Source organism: Diplotaxodon limnothrissa, linkage group LG10 (genome assembly GCF_057381915.1).
Source record: "Diplotaxodon limnothrissa isolate DT_005_m linkage group LG10, D_limnothrissa_male_GT1.1, whole genome shotgun sequence".
Taxonomy (NCBI): Eukaryota; Metazoa; Chordata; class Actinopteri; order Cichliformes; family Cichlidae; genus Diplotaxodon; species Diplotaxodon limnothrissa.
Genome location: NC_140605.1, coordinates 9,269,857 through 9,293,821, shown reverse-complemented (window position 1 = coordinate 9,293,821; position 23,965 = coordinate 9,269,857). Strand labels below are relative to the sequence as shown.

Below are 23,965 nucleotides of genomic sequence, written 5' to 3'. Positions count from 1 at the left end.
AGTTAGTGGTCCCTAAAGTAGCCCGTGAAACAGTGCTTACTTTGGGGTACTCCATTCCCTGGGCTGGCCACCTAGGGAAGCATAAGACCACCGCTCGCATCAAGCGATACTTTTTCTGGCCTGGTTTGCGCTCAGATGTTGCTATGTTTTGCAGGAGTTGTCCTCAATGTCAGAAGACTTCAATTAGAGTCCCCACCAAAGCACCACTCCAACCTCTCCCAATCATTGGTATACCATTTCAGACACACACACACACACACACACACACACTCTCATTCAAATGCATGCATTTGAATGTGCGTGCATGCACACACACAGTGCCTTAGTTTTTATGGCACACCACAGGGGTTTTATGGTGGGGGGTTGTGTAACTGAGCTGAATAAAAGACTTTGAGAGGAGACTGAAGCTTGGAGTGTGGGCTACAGGGGTGCTTGTGTTAGATGGTAAATAGCCTGTATTTGTATAGCGCTTTACTTAGTCCCTAAGGACCCTAAAGCGCTTTACACTACATTCAGTCATTCACACACTGGTGATGGCAAGCTACATTGTAGCCACAGCTGCCCTGGGGCGCACTGACAAAGGTGGACACTGGCGCCGCCGGGCCCTCTGACCACCACCAGTAGGCAACGGGTGAAGTGTCTTGCAAAAGGACACAACGACCAAGACTGTCCGAGCAGGGGCTCAAACCAGCAACCTTCCAATTACAAGATGAACTGCCAACTCTTGAGCCACGATCGCCCTGTGATCGTTAGCTCTCTGAGCACAGTCTCGCCTTTCAAGTAAAAACATTCAAGTGGCTCTTGTGTTGTGTTTGCAGTCTCTCGTGGTCGAATTCCAGCAGGGTCACATGTTTTGACCCAACAAGAGTTTCCTCTTTTCCACACTCTCCCAATTCATCCAGCAACCCTGCTTGGCCACCGCTACGGCACTGGCATGTCTGGCTGTTTCCTCCTGTTGACGCACCTCCTCCACCACCGTTTTTCGACCTTCAGTTACAGATGCCTGTTGCCACTGAGGTGTTACTGCTCCAGGACCAAATCCTCCTCTGCCCTGTTGGATGTGACCCACCACATCACGATGCTGAAGAGCAGATTTGGCCTGTAGCACAGATGTGGCTGGGGTCCACTTCCTCCCCGTTTCTAGGGTGGGAGCAGTGCCTCTCACTATTGGGTCCCGGGAGTCCATCAGTGACATCTCAAGCCTCACTTTTTCACATTTAAACTCCTCTACCAGACTAGGGATAGGCAATGACAGTATCCCGTCACTATTCTGTATTTCTGTGAAATGACCGAGGTTTAGGGATGGGTATCGTTTAGGTTTTATCCGATACCGGTGCCAAATCGGTACTTTTGAAACGGTGCCGGTGCTCAAACGGTGCTCAAACCGGTGCTTAAAGAATGGAGAACACAAAATTGGTCCAAAAACTTCTCATGTTCAGCTGGTTTTTGTAAAAAGATAATAATGTTAGCCTTTTCTGCAGCTATGGGGCATATATGGCATCACTCTTGGCTGGAAGCAGTGCTTAAACAATGGAAAAAACACAAACTTTGTCCAAAAACCTCTCATGTTTAGCTGTTTCCCTCTTTTTCTTTGGTCATTTTAGCCTTTTTGGCCAGGGTGAAGGGAGTATCTGCCATCAAACAAGAAGACAGCCGCATGTAGCTATGATGATGTTTGCTAGCTCACCTTACATGCATTAATGTAATAACGTGGTTAGCCTACTCAACGTAAATTACACTCGAATAACATGAAGCTACTCACGCAGAGAAGAACGGCTGCTGCTGCATCATCATTCATCATCATTTCTGCTACACTGGCAGGGCTAGGGGCCAGGACTCTCCTCTTCGTGTTTTTGGGGGATGTTGCATAACAGCCAACCCACCCGCAGTAGATGCGCTCGGTGTGAGGTCTCGCAGCAAGCTATCAAATACGGCGCATTTCTGGGCTTTTAAAAAAAACGCTATGCATCGCCAGGTGTTTCATCGGATTTGAGGTGTTACCTCCTTTGACAGTATCACAGTATCAGCTTAAAGTACTTGTTGCAGGCTGCTGAGTTTGCATATTTTGCTGTGAAGTACAGCCAGACTTTTGACCGCTTCACCTTGGACATTTTAATCTGTAGCTCTGCTCTAAAAGAACGTACGTACCTGGACCCGCCTACTATTCTCAGAAACGTAAAATGATTGGCTAGAAGTGCACAGCTCAGGAAAAAAAGCACCGAAATAAAGCACCGAAATGTGCGCTGCTTTTCGGTCTGGTTACTACCGTTTATGTCAGAACATCCCTACCGAGGTTTATCCAATAGTTCGATATTGTGCGGTGAACAGAAAGGAATTGCCAGAGACACCAAAAGGGCAAAACACCAGCTACTGGTAGATAGAGTAGTCATTTGAGACTGTAAGACTAGACTGAACAACCTGTGCATGGCCTGGATTGATTACAAGAATCTAGACAAGCTACAGTTTGCTTACCGTCCAAACCACTCCACAGATGACGCCATCTCGCCTGCTCTTCACCTTTCTCTCTCTCATCTCAACAAAAAGGACATTTATGTAAGAATGCTATTTATTGACTTGAGCTCAGCATTCAACACAGTCATTCCCCAGAACCTGTAAAGAAGTTGGACCTACTAGGAATAAACACCACTGTCTGCAATTGGATCTTGGACTTCCTAACTGACAGGCCCCAGTCTGTCTTCATAGGAAATAACACTTCCAAAGTCCTCAGACTGATTACAGGATCGTTGCAGGGCTGTGTGCTTAGTTCACTGTGTATATTGTTGTATTAACAATAAAGACCTTGAATCTTCATGTATGACTAAAATATCTAAAAAAAATGAATAAATTGCGACTGAAAAGTGTGGTGCAACTGATAACAGAACAATATACCAAAAACAAAAGTACAAAAGAAGTACAGCAATGAAAATACAACTACTCACACTGATTTGAGGACAATTCCCAAAAATATAAAATACAATTGACACCAAACAATATTATCCTGGGTTACAGTATCCAATAATCATAAATATATGTGTGTGTCTTTTGGTGTATGGTATTGCTATAACACATTTTTAAAAAAACAACAGGGGTTGAAACTTTACTGATAATTTGTCCAAGCAAAAAAAATATCCTCATAAAAAGTGCTGCAGGGAAAGCTTAATAAGACACTGCACAAAAATCAACAGTTGCTTCAAGAGAGAAAGCAACACGACATAAAACAGAAATTTATTGAAAGCATGAAGACATGGAGGAAAAATACAAGTGCTCCAAATAAAGCTTGATGAAACATTGCAGTTTCTTCAAGACAAAAGAACTGGACATAAAACCGAAAGAAGAAAAACTTTTTCTCCAGGACTTTGAGAGGTAAAATTACAAGAATTTTATAATAAAATGAAGTACAAAACAACGGAACTGGAAGGAGGAAAGAAAAAACTGGTAAAACAATGCTCAGAGATGCAGAGTAGGATCACCAGACTTTGTCTAAGTTTCTGAGACATCTTTGAGTTTCAGGAGAGAAAAAAGCAGTAAACATTTAAATGCGTAACGCAAAGCATATAGCTGACTCAGAAATTGAGCTCAGCATCACACATGCTATTTTGTCTTGCAAAGAAACGCTGTAATGTTTACCAGTATACCATTGTCCTGTCCATTTGAATAGTGCATGGAATGAATATTATAATATGTCATTTACTGTGATCACCTCATTATAGGTAAGGCAAGCTGTGAGGAGACCCATATGGAAAAGATATATATAAATCTTATAAAGTTTGTATCTGTCTTGCGTGAAACTTGTATGAAATGAATACAAGAGTGAAAACAGATGTAAGATCCCTTGAAAATTTATATAAATGAAACTTGTGTGTTTTGGATACTTACTAAAACAATATATGAAAGTGGCCACTTTCATGAGTAAATCATATAAGCCTTATATGATAAGTAAAGTAAGTAAAACAGGAAGAAAATCTCATAAAACAATACTATCAGTCATTGACTGGCCTCCTCAGAGCCCAGATCTCAACATTTTTAAAGCAGCACCTTTAAGGTGAACAGCACAAAGCCAACATCCAAAGAAGACTTTGAATATCATTCGAGAGCACTGGGGAACTGTTCAGAATTATACTGAATTTAATGGAAATGGAATGTGAAAACTACTGACTGTAAAGACTACCATTCATTCCAGCTCACCTGTGATAATTACCTCACTTGCTGACAATCTTGTGCCTGCCTACTGCTTAAGGAGAAGGAAGACCTTCATTTGATGCTCCCCTGTAGTGCAGGAAAAAGTCAGTGTTTTTGGCAACTCTTACCTGACTCTTGATTGCACAGTGACTGTGTTTACTGTATAATGTATTTTTCCCACTGTGATTCACTCTGTTGGTGTTTGGTAACAACCTCTCCAAAATGTAATTACTAATTCTAATTCATAACTAATACTAGACCATATACTCAGTAATTACTCTAGTGCTACACATTACAGCTTGCTTGCCATATACTTGCCATGTAAACAACCTTAAAGAAAGACACGGTGGATTGCTCTTTTGTGCAGAATGCTTTTGCACTGACATTACAGATACATGACTGGCACATTGTTAGGGTGCCTGGGTCGTTGTCCCAGTGTTTTTGTGTTTATGAATTTTTAGGTCCAGTTTATTCATCATTGCTTATAGACTTATAGACTTTTTTGGTTTAGTTTTCTCCCACTCTTGAATTTAACATTATTTCTAGTTTAGGTTTTCTTGTTTGTTATTTGGTCTCGTCTCCGTGTGCTTCCTTCAGCATCTCCCTGTTAAGTCAGTCTTGTCTCCATGTTTATTTGCCAGTCAGCGTCCCTATTCATGCCTCTGTCCCTAGCGCTCTCTTGCCCTGTGTGCTTGGTGTTTACTTTACTTCCCGTCTCATCTATTTGATCATGTTCAACCGTATTCCCCAGGTGTTTCTTCTCTGATTCCCTCTTGTATGTATCGTCTGTCTCCCTCGATCCAGTGTCGCAATCTCCCTCCTGCTGTGTGTCCTTTTCTTTTGTTAATTCTCTGTATCAGCATGTTCTGTTTGGCATCTGTCACTTAGCCTTCCCTTTGTGTTATTTATCTATAAATCCAGCAATAAAGCTATTGTTCTGTTCAGCCCTGAGAATGTTGGTAAAAGGGTTCATAAATAAAAAGATTATAACTGATTACACACAAAAATTAATGGGATGTTTGTCTCTTGTGTTTATTTATTTATAATTCCCAGAATGTGCACAAAATAACTTCATAACTAAAGGATACAGTGATTTTGAAATATTTGTAAGTATATGCAGTTATACTGTCCCATTACCATGTAAAGATTGTGTTAATTATGTAATGTAATTTTTCATTCACTCAATTTGAAGCACACACTTATTAACTTTAATTTGTAAATGTCCTCACCTTGCCACTGGTAACCAGGAAGTATTTTATTGAACCCTATATGCAGTGAATAATTACCCTTTTGTTTATGACCTATATTCAGATACATCACAAGGCTTTGAGTGTAACAGACAGACTATTGCACCTTGCCACATAACTCCACACAATTATGTACAACCCCAGTTTAAAAACCTCAATAACACATAAAGAAATGACAGAAAACTTTGTAAGTTTTAAAAGGGATAATTGAAGCAAAGTAGTTTCTTTCGGTTGAGCCTGTATTATCCACACTGGCATTTTATTGAATATGTATAGCAAATTAAGTAGAAATGAGTCAGCCAGCATCAATGAGTACAGGCAAAGTCATGATTGATTTTTTTTTTTTTTTTAGCCACTAGCAAAGCATTTCAGATTAGGGTCATGTATCTTGTTCCACATGTAGTACATTTTTGCTGAAAGGAATCTATGAACAAGTAGAGTTCCTCTATAATAACAAGGGTCATAGTCATCAGCTGTAGTGGAAGGAACGTGAAGTCCATTTATCCTCACTGCACCATGCCGCTCAGGGCTAAGTCCTGCTTTGGCCAAACACATTCCTAAGTAAACATCATCAATGGGAAGAACAGCGATAGAGTGGGACATATTGTATATAACCAAAGCTGTGTAGCCAGATAAAATGTAACCCCCACCACTACAGTAAGGAGGGTATGACTCTGACTCATACACCTGAACTGGAACATAATATTTACTCCACTTTTCTCGAATAGGGCCAACATATCGGATCACCCAGCCAGTAAAGAGGTGTTTCCGTCCATCATTGTCCTTAAGTTGAAGTAGATATTCAACCATGTTATCTGTGTTGACAAAGACATCATCATCGCCGTTTAGCAGGAAGCGAGCATGTGGACAGTTTCTCTCCATCCATTCGAGGAAGAGTATTTGCTTCAAGGTGAGGTTAAAGAATGAGTCATTAAAGTCCCAATGAAGAATATCATTGTTCTCACGTTGCTCTATTTTAAGGAGTGTGTTCAGTCTCTTTTTCTCAAAACCAACACCTGTTGTTCCTGAGATAAAAAGCCTTCGGATCCACACACCATTCTGCAATCTCTCCTTAGCCCAGGTTTTGCGCAGTACTTCTCGGCGGTCGTAGTTCACAGGAGCGCTTTTAATGACCAGCAAAAGAAAAACATCCGAGGACCCTTCAGCTCCTCCACACTTATCAGGAATGTCCAGCAGCATGGGGAAATGGCGACAGTGGCGATAGTACAAAAAGTCTTTTATATGATCAGGAAGTGCGCTGAAGTTCTTAATGTTAGCAACAGACATGTTTTGTTGACATCTTGACCAGGAAATATGATGAGCTGGAGTGATTTGTGGTGGCTTAATGACATCATCTCTCCTGGTTTCTTCAAGAAGTGAATCTCGGGAGTCTGACATATTTTTACAGAAAATAGCAACAGTCAAGAGAAGGCCAGTCACCACCAGCAAACTGCTTGCTCCTAAGGTGGTCTGTTTCAAAAATCTGTGGTCACAAAAAAATTCCAATCAGTAATAACATTAAAAAGATAAGAGTGCATTAAATGTGTGCATTATATTACTATCTATTACTTTGTAGATACTTAGGTTGTAAGAATCTGAATGCAAATCTACATGCTACCAATGTGTTTCGTTGATCTATTCTATTCTATTCTATTCTATTCTATAAAGGATTTGAGCTCCAGTTATAATTTGCTTGGAATGCAAAGTCTTGAAATATTTAAAAATCAGCATTGTATTTATCTTTTTCAAAGTTCTAAATCTTTCTATTAACAGGTTTTCTTGACTTTCAGTGTTTTGTCACTTCACAATTATTCTAAACAAAAGAAAGATGGTTAGCAGTTTATTTAGCACACAAAAAGACTAAACAGAAGTAAAACTTTGTTGTAAGCAAAAAAAAAAAAAAAAAAAAAACAAGAAAAGGGGACAAATTATTTCCTAGCAAGCAGGTGTGGTTTCTTGGAACCCAATTATCTACAGAATAACTGAAAGATGCAGCTGGAAGTGCTGTTCTAAATGATTTACACAGAAAACTAACATTCTCACACTTACACTCTTACTGGAGCCACAGTTTCTGTTGAGGAATATTTGAAAACTGCATGCTTTGGTTTCTACTGTTGAATCAAATCAGGTTTAACTTGCTTGACATTTGTGCTAGTCCTTTCCAAACCATCTTAATTTGTCTCTAGATGGTCTGTAACAGGGAGCCATCAGGCTAAATTGGTCAACCAGTGGGACTTCGCTCAAAATAAAATGGCAGGTCAAGCGGAACACGGCTCGGACAGTGGCAAAAAGCAAGCAGTCTCAGTTGTAGGAGGGGTTTGTTGAGGCCATGAAAAATATGTAAATTATTTTACATACACTCGTCATACACACGTCATGGTAATTTGGGGGGATGGTGGTTAACTATTTCTTTGAAATGTTTGTTTTCCACTGTACAGAATGTATTTTTAAGAAAACAAGAATTGGGTGCACACGTTTAAATCTATTTGTCATGGCTGGGTCTGTGACCCAGCATTTTGAGTTCATTATATATTGTGTATTTCTGTTTTAAGTATGGGGATATGTTAAGTTCTTGTTTTTGCATTATTAGTTAGAACTTGAGTCTTTGTGTTTTGTCATTTATTGTTTGGGTTAAGTTCATCCACCTCTCTTAAACCCCTAAGTTGTTCAGCCTTAGTTCTGTTTATTGGATCTCCTCATTTCCCCTTCCCCTGGATCTTAATCTCATTTGCCCTTTGTGTTCCACGTCTCATGTTGTCAAGCCCATGTTTTTTGGTCTGTCTCATCATGTTTCCTGTTTTATTTTGAAAGAGTCCTCTGTTCTTTGTTCATTGCATTTAGTTTCACTTCCCCTGTCCTGTGATTAGGTTATGTGTGTCAGCTGTGTCCTCATGTGTCTCCACTTCCTCTGATCACCTCATGTGTGTATTTAGTCCTCAGTCTGTGTTATCTCCCCTACCCCTTGTCACAGTTTCCCAGCCATAGTAAGTCATAGTCTGAATGTTGTTTAGACATAGTCTAAATCTTAGTAGAGTCATAGTTTCCCAGTCTATGTTCAGGTTTTCCCTCAGTTACTTTGTTGTTGTTTTTCTGTGAGTTTTCGGCCCTAAATAAAGGCTCGCTTTTTGTTAAGTCCAGTTTTGTGTCCTCGCCTCTGTCTGCTCTTGGGTCCTCTACTCACTCCACAAGGTCTGCCCCGGCAGTCCGTGACAGTAGGACGCGAATATCATGGGCCTAGCGGACATCTGTGAGGACCAATGGGAGTTCAACACTCGGTTGACTGTGCTCCATGGAAAGTGGATCATCTTCTCCGCGTGCGGACCGGAGAGGAAGAAGGAGTCCGTGAGAGCTCAGCTGAGCTGTTTGATATCTGCATACCCGGCTTTCATAGAGGGATTGCCAGGGGATCTGCAGAACGTTGTCTGCACCGCGCTGCCTCGCAAGCCCGAGGCGGTTAGAGTCGGCGTGCTGAGGTTCGCCATGGCACCAGACTCTTCTGCGCCATCATCGCCTTCCAGTTCTTCAGTCACCTCATCGCCATCACAGTCTCGCCACTTTCCTGCCACGGTGCAATGTGGGGAAGCACTAGACGCAGTAGATTTGGACCACGAAGAGCGACAGCAAATACTGAGTGCTCTGTTGGACGAGGAGCGCCGGTGGAGGCCTTGGCTCATTCCGGAGCACGAGCACTCTTTCTGGGGAACTCGACTGGCTCTCGGGGGTCCCCGGAGCTTCTAGGGACTTCCACCCCTCACTCCGCCAGCTTCCACGGATAGAAAGAAGCGGCGCTCTTGCTGTCGGCGCTCCGAGCCTCAGCCTAAGGAAGTCCCTCAGTTAATGCCATCTGAGGCGTTAACTTCCATCAGCCATCCAGTCGTGAGTACCACTGACTTAGTTTCTGACGCTGTATATAGCCCCATAGCCAAAGACCTCAAGTCAAAGGAGAGTGTTTCAGGGGCAGCTGTGAATAAAACGTTCTTGTCTGGCTGTGACCTGGCTGATTCGGCAGGTTACAGCATCCATGAACCAGTTAACAACCATAATAGCAATAAAGATGACTGTGCCCTCGGCGTCATAACTTCTGAACCTGAATGTTGTATTGATGCAAACAGTAACTGTCTTGTTCCAGAGTTATTTAACCCTGGTACAGCAAGCTTTGAGCAGACAACGTCTGAATCTGGTACTACGATCACTAGTTCTAATGTTGCCGTTGATGAAAATGTGTCTGTATCCGCCGACACTAGCCTAGCGCCCTGCTCTACGGGGGTTTTAAGCGCAGTACAGGACGGATTTTCTGTAAAGTGCAACACTGTGATAACTAACCCACCATTATTGGCAGCCACCAACTGTTGTACTTCTGTACTGTGTCATCCTACCAAGTCAAAGGTTTTTTCTGAGTTAACCAGTGATGAGGGCATTAAGACTCGGATGATCTGATATCCTCGTGTTGGTGTTGTTCCCAGACCATCATGAAAATGTTGTTCCAGGTTCAACATTGCAAGTGACCAATCACATTGTTGTGACGTTATTCCTTTGCGCGCCAAGCCATTCGTGCATTTATGAAATTCCAATGTTGCAAGGACAATATCAATTCTGCTTACTGTTTATTAAAGGGTTACGGTTAGGGTTAGGGTCAGGGTCCGTTGATCGGCGGACAGAGGCGGTTTCACGCAGCTTAAGTACAGTTTTTTGTTTTACGCCGGTTTTTCCCGAAGTCGCAAAGGTATGACGTCACAACATTCTGATTGGTCACTTGCAATGTTGATCCTGGAACAACATTTAGTATGATGATCTGGGAACAACACCAACACGAGGATATCAGATCAACCATTAAGACTCACACAGTGAACCTGCAGTCAGTTTTTCTGAAATAATGAAAGATGCTGGGAGTAAAGGTTCAGACTCAAAGTATTCTGTATCACATGACTGTCGAGTTAATGTGCTGAAATCATCAGCGAGCAGTCCTAGTTCTGTGTGTGATCAAGAATTAAATCCTGTTAACTCAGACAATTTAACAATTGCCAAGCCACCCCATGCCATGTTTGAAACTCTGTTTAAACCATTTTCTAAGTCTGAAGAGAGACTGTCTAGCTTTCCTCAAGGAGCAACTAAAGACTGTTTGAACTGTGCTGATGTCTCTGAAGAGTTAAGGTCTAATTTTGTTATTGCCCCTCTGCTAGCACCCCTTGAAATGCATGTTCAGGACCCTGGGTGCACTTCCAAGGCGGCTGTGGCGCTGCTCGACCTTATACCCGCATCTGATTCCCGGGTGGAGGCAGTAGCTGTCCAGTCAGCACCCGTGCTAGTTTTGTCCCAGACTCCTCTTATAACGGAGGTGAGTGACTGTGCTTTTTCATCTCATGAACCTGATATAGTAGAGTGTACTGGGTTTCCCTTTTGTGGGCCTGGCTACGAAGAAACTGGTGCTAAAGACTGCCCTGTCATTAATCATGATTTCATAGACATCCATGCTGTGGCCGACCTAACTCTGGTTAAGACTGAGGGACAGTTAGAGTCGTGTTGTGATAGTGAAAAGACTGTGTAACTGTTTTGAAGAAGCACATAAAGAAATCACAGACCATGTTCTTGACTCTGTAGAATTAAGGACTTTTTCTAGTGTTGCTCCCATAGCCACACCACATGAAGCCAAGGTTCATGAGACAGTGAAAGAGGTTCATACGTCAACTGTACAGTCTGCTTCTGAGCCTGCTGGAAATGGTTGTGAAACCTCAAAGATGGCTGAGGGCTGCATGACCTTTCTCTCCACCTCAGACTGTTTTCTACCGCAGCCGGCTCGTACATCCGAGACAGTGTTGCTCCCGTGTGCAGATTGTAGTGGATTCTAATACTGTAATCCCTGATGTTGGAAGTGCAGACAGTGATCAAGACCAAATGCACGGGAACGTGAGCTCTGATGACACTGCTTCTCAGTTGCAGAGTGTTAGGCCAGCCACGAGTATGTCTGCCTCTTTATGCGACTCTGAATTCAGCTATGGACTTATTTGTAATCCTACCATGAACAATTATGTTGACAATGCCTACAGGGAGTTGGCATCAACCACTCGAGTTACCGAAAGTGATCATGAACTGAGAATTTATGGTTTCAAATATTTTTATGCTAACGATGTTCTATGTGCTGCCTCACCAGTCACTTCTGAGATTAAGCCTCTCGCCAGGGCCTCCTCAGATGCCGAACTTCAGACCTCAGCAGACTCAGGCCCGCTGAGTCCAGCAGTGGAGAGCTCACTCGAGCTCATCCAACCCACTATGAACTTTGGATCATTGTCAATGCCTGGACAGCCTGACTGCACTGTGCAACCCCGGCCACTGCACCGTGAGCCAGCTGTGTGTCTTGCGCAGCTATGGTCCGCTTCGTTCCAGCCAGACGACTCTGCACCTGCAGGCCCTGGGTCTGTTTCGCCAGTTGTGGGTTCTAGAGAACCCAACCAGCATCACATCTCGTCAGCTGGAGGGCCCGACCGAGGAGCCCGTCCAGCCCCCTGCCTTATCTGGACCTGCAAAGCCACGTCCAGGCCTGGTGCCTGCCAAGCCATGTCGACCAGTGCACCGTCACCGGCCACTTTCCAGGCCATCAGCTGGACATCAGCTCCTGATCTCTGGAGGCCGGCCGCTGTCTCCCACGCGGCCGGCCTAATGTCACTAATGTCACATAACTTTGCTGACTTGTGGCCACCAGTAATGTTTTAATGTTCTTCGTTATTAAACATTTGCACATAAATAAGTGACATAATATTCAGTACTTAAAGTTTACTCTTCGGGCGCCCCTCATCCGCCGTTTTTCTTTCTTTTCTTTTTTTTTTTTTTTCCCCCCCCAGCAAAATTATCCACACCCACCGCCGCGCTATGCATTCTGGGATATGTTGGGCCACGAAGTCTACACCGCTACGTCCTTAAAATTCAGGGAAATGAAGGACGCATTTGAGGGCCGCATTTCAAGCAGCCTTCGAATTGGGACAGCCTTCATCGCATCGCTGTGCCCTCACTGTGCTGCCGTTTCACTTTCTAATGCTCTGACTTTTTAGAGCCTTTCAAATGATTAAGCATTTAAGTTTTTACCTTTCAGATTAAACACAAAACTCTGCACACTTCAAATAAATTACATGAGTCATATTAGCTGTTTACTCCATTAGTTGTTGCCTTGTTTAACCCCCCGTACTTATAGGAAGTATACAGGCATTTAAGACTTTTTGTTCTATGGACAAATATGTCCATGGAGCACATATGTATGTACATATATGTATCAAAAAACTTGTTTGTACACTACCACATAACGTGAAATAGTGTTAAAAATATTTAACCCTTGTGTGGTGTTCGTATTTTTGTTACTCAGCCAGTGTTCATGGGTCTGGTGGACCCGCTAGAGTTTTGGCTTTCCAAATTAACACTATCAAACAATTTTATGTTAAATTACTCAACAGATGTTTACTTCATCCCAATTACAAGACATATGAACAGCAAACATGGTTAATTTTTTCCCTTTACCTTTGTTAGATCACATTTATGAATTAATGTGCTTCTCGTTTTTCTTTTATATAAAATGTTATAAATAAATCAGTTATAATCAAGTGGAGTGAGTGGAAAGACACAACACATTTACACGTGAAAAAATAATTAATTGTTTAATTTTTCTTTTGAAAAAAACTGAACACGGGTCTCACAGACCCGAACACCATACAAGGGTTAAGAAAAACAATGGACTTAACTGACTTCTTACACAAAGAACTGTATCATATATGATATCTCAAGCACAAACCAGCTTCTCTGATTTCTTGCAAAGTAGTTTGAGTTTGTTTTTTCTTTTGTGTGTGCAAAAAGACTGAAAATGACATTACATAATTTGTGGAGTTTTAAAAGGAGTATTAATAAATGTTATTGTGATAAATTTGATAATGATAAACAATATAAAACTTGTGTGTGTGTGTGTGTGTGTGTGTGTGTGTGTGTGTGTGTGTGTGTGTGTGTGTGTGTGTGTGTGTGTGTGTGTGTGTGTGTGTGTGTGTCAGCAGTTACCTTGACATACTGGTGGATGAGCTCACTTGGTAAGTATCCTTCAGGTAGTCAACATAAAATGTGTGCAGGTAAGAAACGGCTCCTAACTGAAGCCTGTTACCCGCATGTATTTAGGCTGGGTGTAGTCTTTGAGACCAACCCTAAACCCAAGTCAAACCATTCTTCTAAAATACATTTTTGTTATTATTTGATGTAGAATAAAAATACATTTAAATAATACAAAGACACTTGTCATACCTTGGTGATATTATAAAGCTAAAAGTTTGTGTTAGAGAGATGCAATCCATGTAGCATACAACAGCTTCCACGCAGAGACTGTCCTAGGTAAAACAAAAAGAGATGAAACTTAACACATGGCCTGCTTCTGTTTCAGCTTAAATATCCACATTTTAACTGGGATGGGATTGGGAACTACAGTATTAATGTGATCAATATAACCACTATTCAACCATATAAAGAAATCCCCTTTCTCATGAAAAAGGCTTGTTTGTTCCTATTAGGTCTCTTCAAACAGGACACACATTTATTTTTAAAGCTCTAAAAATCACAAGTCTGAAGAGAGACTGTCTGTCTACATAATTATATGTATTATGAATATACAGTATGTGTTTTATTCCATGGCACCAAGTTACCTTTCAACAAGTTCTTTCACAATAACTTAAACTGAATGTTGCCTAAATAATCGAAATGAAACTACTCCGTGGAAGGTATTTTTATGCCTTCTCTTATCTGACTCCTTTCCCTTGATAAACATCTATCCTCACATTGTCCCTGCAAGCAACAAAGTGCGAAATCTTTCACTTGTTCGAAGTCTTTATCCTTTCAAGGAACTTAAAGTTGATATTTTATAGTCTATTCTTGATTAAATAATTAATGATACCAGATCATTTGAAATTTCTAGTACACCCCTGCATGTCTCTCAAGATGAACTGATAGAAGTTTCAGGTTGAGCGCAAAGGAATAGAACTTACTCAGCCAGTCACAGTTTGTCTCTGGCATTTGTAGTCTGGAAAATGTCTGTCTATTCTGTTTGTCTGTCTTTCTTTCTTTCTTGGAAAACAGTCTGCCCTCAGTAAATTCAGAGTACTTGCTGCTAAAGGCAGACATATGCATTAGGCCAAAGAATAATATTGCCTCAGTTGATATTTTTGCTAAATAAAATTCTGTGGTAATCAGAGATGGGCAGTAACGCGTTACTTGTAACTGTAATCTGATTACTTTTTTCAAGTAACGAGTAAAGTAAGGGATTACTATTGCAAAAATGGTAATTAGATTACCGTTACTTTCCCGTAGGAACGCTGCGTTGCTGCGTTACTAAAACCGTGATTTTTTTTACGAGAATGTCTCACGACAGTGACGTAAGCGAGTGCGCCGTTAGTGACAACAGCTGTGTGCAGATCAACAATGGATCACATATCGATTGTGGGAGAGAGTATGAGCGTGCAGCGTTTAAAGCGTGGAAGTACTGACCTTACTTTGAGTTTGATTCCATAAACAGTGACAAAAACATTAGCGTCCATCGTGCGTGGGAAGAAAACTTCTTTTTACAGCGAAAAAAACCCCTAAACTTCCAAGCAAGCACAGAGTGCGCAACGACGTAATGGGAAACTCACAGAGAAACTCGCGGATTCTTCAACTGACCGCGGCACACCTGCACCAGGGTAAACCTCCGCCTACCGCAGTCCTGCTTTACAGGTGAAAATAGAGCAACAGGACCACTGAGTCTTTGACTTTATTTATTTTCTGCTGTGTTTTACTTGCATCTATTTGAAAGAGTGAGTGTAAACACAAAAAATAATTTATTCAAGTCAGAGAATGTTGTTGCATATAATTACATTTTTGCTTGATGCATAAAGTTAAAAGATTAAAACAAGTTAAAAAAAAAGAGACTTTTCCATTTGATTACATTTTGTATGATGGATTATGTAGAAAAAGTAGAATTGGGCTGAAAGATCTATCGCTTTATCACCTCTTCAGGTTGTAAATCGTGTTTTTAAAAAGTAACTAAGTAACTAGGTAATTAATTACTTTTGAAAATAAGTAATCAGTAAAGTAAGGGGATTACTTTTTTGGGGAAGTAATCAGTAATTAGTTACTGATTACTTTTTCAAGTAACTTGACCAACACTGGTGGTAATGGTAAATGGCCTGTATTTGTATAGCGCTTTTCTAGTCCCTAAGGACCCCAAAGCGCTTTACATATCCAGTCATCCACCCATTCACACACTGGTGATGGCAAGCTACATTGTAGCCACAGCCACCCTGGGGCGCACTGACAGAGGCGAGGCTGCCGGACACTGGCGCCACCGGGCCCTCTGACCACCACCAGTAGGCAACGGGTGAAGTGTCTTGCCCAAGGACACAACAATCGAGACTGTCCAAGCCGAGACTCGAACCGGCAATCTTCCGATTACAAGGCGAACTCCCAACTCTTGAGCCACGATGTCTCATTTAACTGTAGCCACTGTTTCAAAGAGGATGTTTATTTATTCAGAGTATGCGGAATATGTCGAAAACTATATGCTGTATATGTATAATATGTTGTGAAAAAAAATCACACACTCAAAGGATAAATGCTTATAATTATTCCTTCTTTTTTTTAAACAGGGAAACATGAGAAGTATAAATGCATTAAAGGGAAGCAAAGCAAAGTTTAAAAAGTTGAAAGCAACTGACCAAAGAAAGAAAAAAACATCTGAGGAGTACAAGCTTGTGTTACAGACCGATCCTGAAGCAGCAATTTACTAATCAACAAAAGGAAAAAAAAAAGCTCTCTTCTTCACATTCATGATTATAAGGATTAAGTCATGCTCTTGCACAACTGTAGACGTACTGTTGAATCACATTCTCTTTTACCTATTGTAGTGTTTCAGAAATTTTTAAATGAAACGTAATTTGCCATATAGGTTGGTGCTCCTCAAAACGTAGGCTCCCCACTGTAAGTACTGCCTTTGCCTACTCAGTGTGGTGCAGTGTGACCCTGTTCATTGTGGGTGTTGTACTCTCAGTGTCACTCTGACTTGTGCTTGGAGGAGCAGAGCATCCTTTTGGAAGAGATTGTTAATTGAGGTGGAAAGATGCTTGAAGGAGGATTACATGTTCCATGTGTACGATGAAAAAGGTCCTTCAAATAAAAACACCACAGAGCTCAGTGAGCTCATTAATAGGTCCATTCTTTTAAATGCAGCCATACTTAACTGAGGAAGGGACACTTGTCCAATCTCATTGTTAAGTTTGCAGATGACACTACAGTGCTCGGACTTATATCCAACAATGATGAGACAAACTATAGGACAGAGGTGCAACAACTAGAGTCATGGTGCCACGACAATAACTTGGTCTTAAACACCAAAAAGACCAAGGAGATCATTGTAGATTTCCGGAAGAGGGGTCATAACAACCATCTGCCTCTCTTCATTGGCAGTGAGGCGGTGGAGAGGGTGAGCAGTTTTAAATTCTTGGGGGTAACTGTGACCGAGGACCTGTCCTGGGGCAACCATATCACCTCAGTTGTACGGAAGGCCCAACAGCGCCTCTACTACCTGAGGAGACTGCGGAGCGCACACATTCCCAGATCTCTGATGTTGAACTTCTACAACTGTGCCATCAGCAGCGTTCTGACGTATGGATTTCTAGTGTGGTTCCCCAGCTGCACCAAGGCCGATCAGCAAGCACTCCAGCGGGTGGTGAAAGAAGCTGGCAGAATTATTGGAACAAGTCTGCCAGAGATCAGTAATATCTTCCCCACTCGCTGTCTGAGGAGGGTGCACAGTATCCTGCGGGACCAACATCACCCTGCGCGCCACATTTTCCATCTGCTGCCCTCAGGGAGAAGGTACAGGTCTATACAGGCCAGAACATCCAGACTGGCCAACAGCCTGTATCCACAGGCTGTGAGGCTCCTGAACTCTCTGCCCCCCTCTCACGGACAATAACCATATCCAACTTCTTAATAGCAATGAACTGGTCTGCATTGGTGCATCATATCTTTATTCTCTTCCCCCTCCTGCCCCCCCCCCCCCTCTTTCTTAAATAGATAACTATCATATCTGATATCATATCTCACAGTACAATAATATTGAATGGGTTGCATTGTTGTATTTTGTCATGTTTCTCAGGTCTTTGTCTGAATTTCTACGAACATTATTGCTAAGGATTGTCTTATTGCATTGGAGTCACACTGGGTTAAATATGTACACTTGGGTTTTAAGGGGTATTTATTATTTTCTTCTTTTTTTGGGTTGTATGGAAGCCCCAAACGCAATTTCATTGTTCTTGACAATGACAATAAATAAATAAATACTAAATACTAAATACTAATACTTGTTAGAGTGAGTCTTTTTGGTGGGTAAGATATGTCAGTAAGGCATAAATAAGACAATGGAGAGAGGCTTTGTTAACATAGGAGGGGTGCACAAAATGCTTGAGTGCAACGTCAAAATCCTCAATCCTTTTTTTCTCAGGACATGTGTTGGCAGAATGGAGAGGGATGAGAAAGCACACGGTACGAATTCACAGTGCAGATGATAAAGTTGTGACCCACACACACATCCAAGTCTGACAAGAAGCGACTTCTTCTGTCTTCATCAACTGCTTTGGCAACAAAGAAGGAATTCTCTAAAAGGATTGCCGAAATACAACTTTGTTTAAATTTTCACCAGTGGGGCATTCAGACAAGCGCAGATTTGTCTCTTTAGATCATTGCCTTTCTGACTGCTTCTAGTTCTGATATTCAAGTTCATTCTCCCTCTCTGGATTGCACGATGTATACTCGTGGGCCAACTCACTAGAGATACCTATTCAACTGCTTTTTAACGTACATATGGAATCACCCAATCACATGACAGCAACTCATTGCGATGGTGAATGTAAACCTGGAGAAGAAAGGTGATTGGCATCAACTCTTGACAGTTGACTTGTTTTACATGTTTCTTGTTTTTTCATAATTACTCTCATATATAAGATGCAAGTACAGGGTGGGCCATTTATATGGATACACTGTAATAACATGGGAATGGTTGGTGATATTAAAGTCCTGTTTGTGGCACATTAGTATATGTGAGGGGGCAAACTCCTCAAGATGGGTGGTGACCATGGTGGCCATTTAGAAGTCGGCCATCTTGGATACAACTTTTGTTTTTTCAATAGGAAGAGGGCCATGTGACACATCAAACTTATTGGTAATGTCACAAGGAAAACAATGGTGTGCTTGGTTTCAACGTAACTTTATTCTTTCATTAAGAATTCCCTTCATAAAGCAGTGAAAGGAGAGTCTGATAGGTATGCTCCAAGATTCCCAAGTAGCAGGTATCTGCAAAATTATTACAGGGCTTTGTTGTTCAGTACCCAAAGTTTTAAGGTGTGATTAAAATGTGTTTGTCTTTAGGTTTCAAATATCACATTTGAATCTGACTTATTACATTTTTACTGAGAATTTATCATTTTAAAGAAACAATACATTTGTTGACTGCACATCACATGACTCTCCTATTACGTGACATACCAAAGGTGCTATACTGGTTCGAGGACTGGGGACTGTACAGTTTGAGTACAGTGCTGCGTTGTTATGTTTAAGACGATCTGAGCTCAGCCATAAGAAGATGAGTACACTGTGGTTATGAAGAGATGGAAATAGTCAGCAACAAGTTAGACTTGTGTTTAAACCATGTTTATTTGGTATTGAGGGGCCCAAAGCAAGAAAATAGCCCCTATACCATTCCACCATCAGCAGCAGCCTGAGCTGCTAATACAATTTATGCATGCTTCTTTGTACCAAATTCTAACCTTTTTTTTTTTTTTTTTTTTTTTTTTTTTTTCTCTTTTTCTTCTTTTGAGAAGAGATTGGTAAATGCATGTTTGAGAAAGTTACTCTTTTCTGTTTTGCTCTGGGGGGTTTTTCACTTCCCTTGAACTCTGCCACTGGGGTGAAAATATCCTGCCTAGAAACACAAGACCAGTCACACACACATGGATGAGAGTGAAATGCAAAATTTAAACACACAGCAGTTGCAAGCATAGACAACAAGGTCACAAATTCCTGTATTTCCATACCCGTGTTGAATTAATCAGTAGGATTCAATGATTTTGCCTTGAATGGTGACTGATAAGACGCAGTCAAGAAGTAAACATGAGCAACTGTGTCATTGTTTCCAAAAGTCCCCACTTGCTCCCCGTCTAGACTGAAAAAATCCACATTCAATGTTATCATCTCATTGAGTGGCCTTTATCAGCTGTAATCACTCCCATACCTGTGGCCTGTATAGGAGCCCTCCCACCTAAATGCAGACCAGAAGGTGCAGTGACAAACAGAAAGCAGTCCCCATCATGTAGGGCACCTAAAGTAACCTGATAACATGGAGTTAATATTATAAACTGCAGTTAAACCCAAACTTTATTTTTCCATAACTTTCTTATTTCAGTGTTCGTGAGTATATAAAATTGTATCAGGCTCAAAAAGCTTTAAAAAGAAATTGGTCCACATAAAGCTTACTTTTGTTTTTAAATATTTATATTTTTACTCAAACATGCAAAGGTTGAAATTTTTATGATGTCATCTACAGCTCAGTGCAGCAGGCTGGCATTACCCACTTCCCTGGCTCATTCTGCTTACACCTTTCCCATGAGGATAGAAAAAGCTGTGCCCATGCATCAGTGCAACAACATGAGTATGTGCAGCTTCTTTTTCTGGTGGCAGGATGAATGCCATCTTTACCATTTCAGAATTATTATTATTTTAATCACAAGCTGATGAATTTATGTCACATAAACATGAGAATCACTGCAAATGTAACCAAAGCAACCATGAAACAAGTGGATTTGCAGTGAAATGCTGCTCGTGGATTTTCCTACCTGGGCCTGTTTTAACTACTGTGCTGAAAGAGATACTGATGTGTTGTGTATGTCTAGCCCACTGTAGCAACACTGATATCAAATGTTGTGTCAAGGGCAACAAATGGAGGCAGATTATCCACTTCGGGGAAGCAGCCGGAAGAAAACGAAGAAGATAATCAATCAAGTGTGTGAAAAAAATACTTGCACTTGATAAAAAGGTTTGTTTTTGTCTGACCCTGACTTATGCATCATTTCTACCCCAGCTGGTTTAGTGACAGCTGGACTGGATGGGACAGTCTGACTGGTTTCATTGTCTTTTGCACCAGCTGAGTAGGTCTGCCACTTCTAGGTTATGTAGGGTTTCAGAGACTGAATAAAACACACAGTATATGCTTGCCTTGTCACTCATTCTGTTTTTACCCCTGTTTTTCCATCACACCTACCCTTTTTTTTTTTTTTTTTTTTTTTTTTCTAAATGACATCAGAAACAGCAGTATGCGACATTACGTGATGGCAGAGCTTCAGTTCATCCTTTGTCATTTTTTTTTTTTTCTCTAACCTTAACACCTGAGCAGGAACAGAGACTCATCAGCGTCCTGTTCTTTGCTGAAAGGAGTGGCACCCAGTGTGGTGTTCTGCTGCTGTTGGCAATCTTCATGTTTTTTTACGCATTGTGGATTCAGACGTGTTTTTCTGCATACCTTGGTTGTAACAAATTTGAGTAACTGTTACCTCCCTTTCAGGTTGAAGCAGTCTGACCATTCTCCTGCGACCTCTGGCATCAACAATGCAATTTTTATCCACAGAGAACTGCTGGTCACTGAGTAACTTCTCCTTTTTGCACTATTCTCTATAAACACTAGAGATGTTTATGTTGGAAAATCCCAGAAGATAAACATGATCTACTCAAACCAGCCCATCTGGCAACAACAAACATGCCACATTCAGAGTCACTTAAATCACCTTTCTCCCAGTTCTGGTACTTGGTTTGAAATTTAGTCGGTGGTCTTGATCGTGTTGAAATCCACAGCTAAACAGCTGTTGCAAATTAAGTGGCCAGTGTATGCTTATATAAAAACACATGATAAATACAAATACATTATATTTTAATGCAAGAATGTATTTTTTGTTTGCTGTCAATTTAATCTGATGCTCTCAAAAGTGGATCTGTGCAGGAAAGAACATATTCAAAACCACTTTACAACAAGATTCTTTATGCAAAGACATACTCATGTAATCATCTTTTGGAGGAGAACCAAATCCATGTTTAAGTGTTTGGGTCCGGAAGTCTACTATCCAAATTACTGAAAAATTTTAAAAGCTACTTTCCACTTGTTTTATAAAATTTAAAAAGATAACAACACTTTGGAAGAGCTCCATTACATGTCATCTTACATTATTTGCTCCTTTTCTTCCTCACTTCCATGTCATCTCCTCTTCCTGCCCTGTCACCATCCTTGTGATCTCTATTTCCCTCTTCCTCTTTACTCTGAACAGCAACACAGTGAAAATGGTGTTTCTTACCATGATCCCTAAGGATGGATTATTAGGTTTTTGTGAGTGGCAGTGACTATCAGAGGTGGGACCAAGTCATTGTCTTGCAAGTCTCAAGTAAGTCTCAAGTCTTTATCCTCAAGTCAAGTCTCAAGTAATGTCAGGCAAGTCAGAGTCGAGTCTCAAGTCACTGGTGTAAAAGTCCGAGTCAAGTCACAAGTCTGAAACTTTGAATTTCAAGTCCTTTCGAGTCTTTAAAAAAAAAACCGAAAAAATAATGTTGCAGTTATGCTAAATGTAAATATTAGACCATGTAATTTTAAAATCTGTGTTTTTCTCAACACATGACAAAATAGTGAACTTAGAAAATATACACAAATTGTGAAATTGCACCTCTTTAAAATGCAGCTCAATTAAACCTAGCTCCAAGAATAATTTTCACCGACAGTTCTGAGATACGCTGCATGTTATTCTTGGATGCGGTTGTAGGACCAGCTTTAAAATCGCATGACAAAAATATCATACACATTAAAAAAAACTGTATCACCAACGTAGCCTGGACAACATTTGCTAGTTAGATGAAGTCAGCTATCTCATCTTAGCATATTTATTTCAATTCAATTCAATCTTTTTTTTTTTTTTTATAAATTTTATTTTCAGTCACAGCAGCATGTTAACAACAAAACATTGAACATACAGTAGTTTGCTGTTCAGTATTTACAATACCCCAAAAGATAACAGAAATAGAGAAGGAAAAAACAAACAAACAAACCAAAGAAACCCCTACAAAACAACAAAAAACAAACAAACAACAACAAACAAATAGAAAAATAAAATGTATAAGGGACATTCAGCGTACAGTTAGCTATGATAGCGATATAGAGATATGGTATCTGGTCATGATAAGGTGGTCATTTTAAATGTTTCCATGTACATCAAGAATGGCTGCCATGCCCTAAGAAATTTGGTGGTTGAACCTGCCAGTGTATATCTCATCTTTTCTAAATGTAAAAACCTCATGAGCTCCGCAAGCCACTGTTCATGTGTGGGAGGAGCTTCCTGCTTCCATCTTAAAAGTATAAGGCGCCTTGCGATAAGTGAAGCAAAGGCAATAGAATTCGAATAGCATTTTGGCAAAGTGATGTCTTGAGGTATCACCCCAAAGATAGCCGTTAGAGCAGAAGGCTCATATTTAACGTTATACATCTCTGACAGAGTGTTAAATATAGACACCCAATAGGTATGAAGATTGGGGCATGTCCAAAAGGTATGAAGGAGCGAACCTGTTTCTGCTTTACATCTGTTACACAGAGGGTCAGCTCCTGGATAGAACTTGGCTAACTTTTCCTTGGAGATATGTAATCGGTGTAGGACCTTAAATTGAAGGAGCCCATGCCTGGCACATATCGAAGAAGAGTGTACCCTCTGGAGAAAAGATTGCCAGAGCTCATCTGTTATAGTCATCCCAAGGTCTTTCTCCCACTGTGCTTTAAGGATGAAGAGAGAAGGAGATTGAAGATCTAATAGTATAGCATAGATTTCTTTAATTGCCCCTCTCTTATGAACGTTTATATTAATAATTTTATCCAAAGAAGTTTCCTCAGGTAGTTCCGGAAATGAAGGAAATCGACTCTTTACAAAGTGACGAATTTGTAAATAGCGGAAAAAATGTTGCCGAGGAACATTAAACTGCTTCAGGAGCTGCGTGAATGAGGCAAAAATCCCATCTACAAAAAGGTCTTTGATATTTCTAAGGCCATTACTTTCCCATATTTTAAAGGCAGAGTCCATCATGGAGGGTGGGAACATATGGTTTGAGCAGATAGGTGCTTTAATTGACATTAAGTGTAACCCCAACCTTTTCCTACATTGCACCCAGATTCTGAGCGAGTCATACAACAAAGGGTTACGTTTATAGGTGTATAGTTCTAATGGGAGAGCTGAACTCAACAAAGCTGATAGGCAAATTTTGCCACAATTGGATGACTCAATTTGGAGCCAAGCTGGAGTCTCTGTAGTAACATTACTCATCCAGTACAGCATATTACGAATATTTGCTGCCCAATAATAAGACTGAAAGTTTGGCAAGGCTAATCCACCCATTGGCCTAGTCCTCTGCATGAAATCTTTACGAATTCGTGGACTTTTGCCATTCCAAATAAATGCAGAGATATGCTTATTCAG

At 40.9% G+C, this 23,965-nt stretch overlaps 1 protein-coding gene across 1 annotated transcript; it reads right to left on the bottom strand.

The window, feature by feature from the left end:
• Nucleotides 1–5,774: 5,774 nt before the first annotated feature.
• Nucleotides 5,775–6,713, bottom strand: LOC146623869 (N-acetyllactosaminide beta-1,3-N-acetylglucosaminyltransferase 3-like). Its single transcript, XM_085364854.1, has one exon. It carries the CDS (start codon nt 6,711–6,713, stop codon nt 5,775–5,777), a length of 939 nt encoding a protein of 312 aa, XP_085220980.1.
• Between the last annotated feature and the right edge of the window lie 17,252 nt (nt 6,714–23,965).